The sequence below is a fragment of the Galeopterus variegatus genome, unplaced genomic scaffold (genome assembly GCF_000696425.1).
Source record: "Galeopterus variegatus unplaced genomic scaffold, G_variegatus-3.0.2 Scaffold4824, whole genome shotgun sequence".
Lineage (NCBI taxonomy): Eukaryota > Metazoa > Chordata > Mammalia > Dermoptera > Cynocephalidae > Galeopterus > Galeopterus variegatus.
Genome location: NW_007730935.1, coordinates 170,654 through 175,408, shown reverse-complemented (window position 1 = coordinate 175,408; position 4,755 = coordinate 170,654). Strand labels below are relative to the sequence as shown.

Here is a 4,755-nt window from a genome sequence, read left to right as displayed (position 1 = left end):
TCCAGCCGCGGAGGCAACCCCAGTCCTTCTCAGGACTCTGGTGTGGCAGAGGATTTGCTGGGACTTAGCATCTGATCGACGTTCTGCCCAGCTGGGGTCAGAGGGTTGGCCGTGCCTCCTTGCACCCTACAGTGACTGCAGTGACCAGCCCAAATTCCTGCTTGGAAGGCCAGCTTAGCTTCAGATTTGATATCATCTGTTCATTCACCGATGTCTTGGGCTCTGGAGTGCCAGCTGGGGGGCAAGACCGAGGGCAGGCTGGGCAGGTCTGTGAGCCCTACCTCGGAACATGATGCCTGGAGCCAGGGCCCAAGTGACCCACGCCCCAGTCCATGCTGTGGAGCCTGGCATGACTTGGGTTTAGACTTTGTGCTCAGCAGGGCAGACAGGCAGTCAGCCCATTGCTAGGCCCTTGTCTGTCCCCTGTGGCCTCTTTGGTGAGTCAGAGAGGTGTGGGGAGCCTGCCCATGTCCCACTTTCTCCTGTGTCTACAGGAGGCCCCCGTCTTGCCCAATGGCTCCTACGATGGCAGCTCCCTGGTCAAGTCTTCAGGGAAGCTCATGCTGCTACAGAAGATGCTCAAGAAACTGCGAGATGAGGGGCACCGTGTGCTGATCTTCTCCCAGGTGAGCCACCCCCATGTGGCTGGCTCGTGGTCCCCCCACCTAGCCCAGCCCTAGCTCCACACCCATAGACAGCATCCTGCCCTGATGGTGGATGGTGCAACCTTTCTGGCACTCTCTCAGGGCCTGATGCCCTTCTCATGTGGGTCGTGGGTCATTCCCTGTGCCCTGGCTTGTCATAGCCAAGGAGCTGGCTGAGTGCCAAGCTCAAGGAGCTCAGGGCACGTTTGCTGTGAAGACCAGTGTCCCCCACACCACTTCTGTCCTGCATGTCCAGGCTGTATGATAACCCCCTCCCCATTGCAGCCTGGTTTCTCATTAAGCTGGACCCCTGGGGCTGGTTTGGGGGGAGCACTGTGGTGAGGCCAGCTCTAGGAGCACCTCTGTCCACTTGATCCTGCAGTCCCACTGGTAGCACTGCTGTTTGGGCAGTTGGAGGCAGGCTGCTCAGCCGCAGGGGGTTGTTCATTTGTCCTCCATCCCTCTGTTTGCATTTGTCATATGTGAGCCTCTGTGCTAGGCATGTGGGGACAGAGATGAATTACCTAGTCCCTCTCCTCGAGCTGCTCAGTCTAGTGTGGGAGACAGCTCAAGAGACAGTCACCCGCTCTGCTCAGCTCTGTGGGAGGCCACAGTGATGGCCTGGTTGGGTCCTGCAAGGGGCTAAAAAACGCTCTCCTGTGGTGAGAGTGAGCTGGGCCCACTGCCTGGGTACAGCTGTTCTGTGCACAAAAGTCGGCTGAAAACAGCTGATACCAGCAGCCTGAGTGTGTCCTGGGCCTGCAGCCTGCTGGAGAAGACCAGGGGAGCAGACCACGCTCGTGACCAGCAGTGGAACCAAGCAGTGGGCTGGCTTGGAGACAGATCGTAATCCCCTCAGTACCACTGACCACATAAAACATGAGTCTGGGCTGAGGCCTTGAGAAGCCACATAGAGGGACCTGCACAACTGCTAGAAATATGCACAGAGGGAAAGCAACTGAAACAGTCCTCCCATCCAAACTGAGCTGACAAACCAAATTCCAAAACTCGTGACAGAACTGAATGCTACGACATCCCGCAAAACAGGAGGTAGAATCCAAACCAAAAGAATAGCCTGGAAAAACATGTTTAGGATCCTTGAAAATAATGAAGTAACTAACACTCATAAATAAAGAAGAAATTAAGTAAGCAAAAGCAAGAGGTCATGAAACAAATAGATCAATCTGCATAGGACTTTAGTCATCGAAATCGGACATTTCAACAGACCGGATGAGCTCTCAACGGCATCGAAGAGAACATTGATGAATTGGAACCTGGAACTGAGGAATTTCCCCAGAACGCCACATAGAAAGATAATGATGAAAATGAGAACGAGCAGGGAGGATACCTCAGGAGGCTCCCAACAATCATCTAATAGGAATTCAGAAGAAAGAAAAGGGGGGATGGTGAAAAGCAGGATTGGATGAGTTTGCAGAATTGGGGAAAGACATGAGATCTCAGATCTGAAGTGCACTCTGAGGTACCAAGCAAGACGAAGAGAAACAAACTAACCCCTAGAGACATGGCAGGGAAGCAGTGGCACTTCTGACCTTGTACCTACAGAAGAAAGACTGTCAGACTGTCCCCCGACTTCTCAAGAGCAACAACAGGTGGCAGAGACAATGGCAAAGTCTCCAATACACGGAGGGAAAATGTCTACCGATAGTTTTACATCCAGCTAAACTATCTCTCAAGAATTAAGGGCAACAGAGGCGTATGGGAGCTCTGAAGGGACAGCCTTTCTCTACTGGGGAGGAGTGCAGTCAGGGAAGACATCACAGAGGAGGTGATATTGAGTTCTCTAGGCAGGAAGGGGTGAGTGTTCCAGGAAGAGTCACGAATGACTGGGGGGATGAAGGAAGCGTTGGTCCTGCAGAGCCTCGAATGCAGGGCATGGAGCCGGCACGTAACTGTGAGGTGTGAGCAGGGGAGGCTCTGGCTCAGAGCCCTGTTTTGGGCAGATGGCTGTGGAGCTGGTGAGAAGGGGATTAGGTTGGAGGCTGTGTTCTCCTCCACAGAGTCCTGCCTCAGGCCTGCTGGGGTCTCCCCAATCAGCAGTCTGCTCTCTCCTCTCCCACCTGTGGTGGGGTCCCTGCCCACAGCCCCCTGGGGCTCTTTGCTCTACGGCAGCCCCTCACACACCCCTCTCCCCTGCAGATGACCAAGATGCTGGACCTCCTGGAGGACTTCCTGGAGTATGAAGGCTACAAGTATGAGCGGATCGACGGTGGCATCACTGGGGGCCTCCGACAAGAGGCCATCGACAGATTCAACGGTACTCCCACCCTGCCCAGGGGCTCTGTGGGACCCCATTCCAGTCTTTTCTCCTAGGCCAGGTTCTTAGTCCACCACCCAACTGATGTTTGATGGGCTACCCTCGAACGGCTGGAGAAAGCAGACCACACAGCTTTCCCTTAGTTCTAAATGCTGAAATGATTCATTCCATAGGACCTTCCAGGTCCGCTGGTGTTCTCATGGGCCCAGTAGATAACGCCTGTTCTGGACAGAGTTAGAAATAGACAAGGAAAAAGGCGGATGGAGAGGAAAACATCACCTTTGCCACCAAGGGAAACTGATGCTGGGGGTCTGAATAACGCCTGTTCTGGACAGAGTTAGAAATAGACAAGGAAAAAGGCGGATGGAGAGGAAAACGTCACCTTTGCCACCAAGGGAAGCTGATGCTGGGGGTCTGGCTGGTGGCTACTAGTATGCCTCTAATATTGACACTGGATAAGTTCCCTATTACAAGTGGTGCTGGACAGAGCTTGCCACTGAAGTACAGGGTGGCAGGGGGCACAGAACCAAGCATGCTCCCTGTGGCCGCTTCCAGGAGCCAGGAGAGAGGAGGGCTAGGGCCGCACAGGCCTGGTTTCTTCTTCTCCCAAGCTCACCGACTGCTCAGTCTTCCTGCCTGCCAGGGAAGGCGAGGTGAGGGTGGAGAGGCCAGGAGGGTCTTTCTGGGGCAGCTCCCTCCTTAGTGAGGGAAACCTCTGGAGTGGGGAACTGCTGAATCGGTGTGGCCTTCTTAGTGGCAAGTGTGTATCCAGTAGCGAAGAGCTGTTTCCCTGGGGCTTGTGGCTGTTTCCTGGCCTCCACCCTTCGTGAAGGGCTGGGCCCCACTGCACAATGCCCAGAGCAGCGACTCTCACCCATGCGTGCCAAAGACGGGGGGTAAAGTGAGCACAGGGCTCCAGGATCTAGATGTGGCCTGGCTGCACGTGGAAGCAGGAGAGTCTGAAGCCCTGGGCGGCCGGGGACCTGCTGGCAGCTCTCGTGCTTGCTGTGGTCAGTCCCAGGTCACTTAACAAAGGGCCTTGATGGGCCTGAGAACCAGCCATCCTGTGACAGTCAGGATTGCCTAGCGGGGCAGGACCCCTGGGCCCTGTAGCTGTGCCCCTGAGCATTCCCGGGGCTGCCCTGACAGCAGCAGCAGGCTGGGAACGCGGGGGCGGCGGGGGAGGAGGACTGAGCTCTGCAGGCCTCCCTGGCTGACCCTCACTATGGGCTCTGCCTGTATTGGCTGGCCATTTGCACTTTGGTCTTTGCCTGTCTGAGATTTGAAAATCGACTTGCTTCTCATTCTGCTTGCGTCTCTTGGGCAGGGCTCAGAGCACCGCTTGGGGGTGAAGTGGACGCAGGTGGGGTTCCTCTGGCTCACCTGAGTGCAGGTGTGGCTGCCCATCTGTGATGGGGTCACTAGCCTTGTCCTGCTTCTCTGCCAGGGACCTGTTGCTGCAGTGTCCATCTTGCAGTCTCCCCTCCTGCCCTCTGGTCTGCCACCTACTTGTCCCCTCACCCAAGTGTGCCCCCCACTCACTCCCCCACCTGGTGGCCTCTCTTCCTCAGCCCCTGGGGCCCAGCAGTTCTGCTTCCTCCTCTCAACCCGGGCGGGCGGCCTGGGCATCAACCTGGCCACGGCGGACACGGTCATCATCTATGACTCAGACTGGAACCCGCACAATGACATCCAGGTCTGTGGCCGTCCTGCCGGCACCCTCTCAGCAGGTCCCTCGCCCTTGGCCTTGTGTGGGACTTCCCCAATCCTTCGTGCCCTCCTGGCTCTGTCCCCCTCACCTCCTCAGTTCTGTGGGCCTCCCTCCCCTGCGGAGGG

The 4,755-nt window shown here is 56.3% G+C and overlaps 1 protein-coding gene across 1 annotated transcript in view; it reads left to right on the top strand.

Moving 5' to 3' along the window:
- Positions 1 to 2,807: 2,807 nt before the first annotated feature.
- The window catches only part of LOC103603846 (chromodomain-helicase-DNA-binding protein 5-like), a 23,104-nt gene continuing 21,156 nt past the window's right edge, over positions 2,808 to 4,755 (top strand). The window contains exons 1-2 of the mRNA XM_008588436.1: positions 2,808 to 2,919; positions 4,491 to 4,615. Coding sequence (XP_008586658.1) covers positions 2,811 to 2,919; positions 4,491 to 4,615 — 234 coding nt within the window. The 5' untranslated portion in view covers positions 2,808 to 2,810. The remainder of the gene's footprint in view (positions 2,920 to 4,490; positions 4,616 to 4,755) is intronic.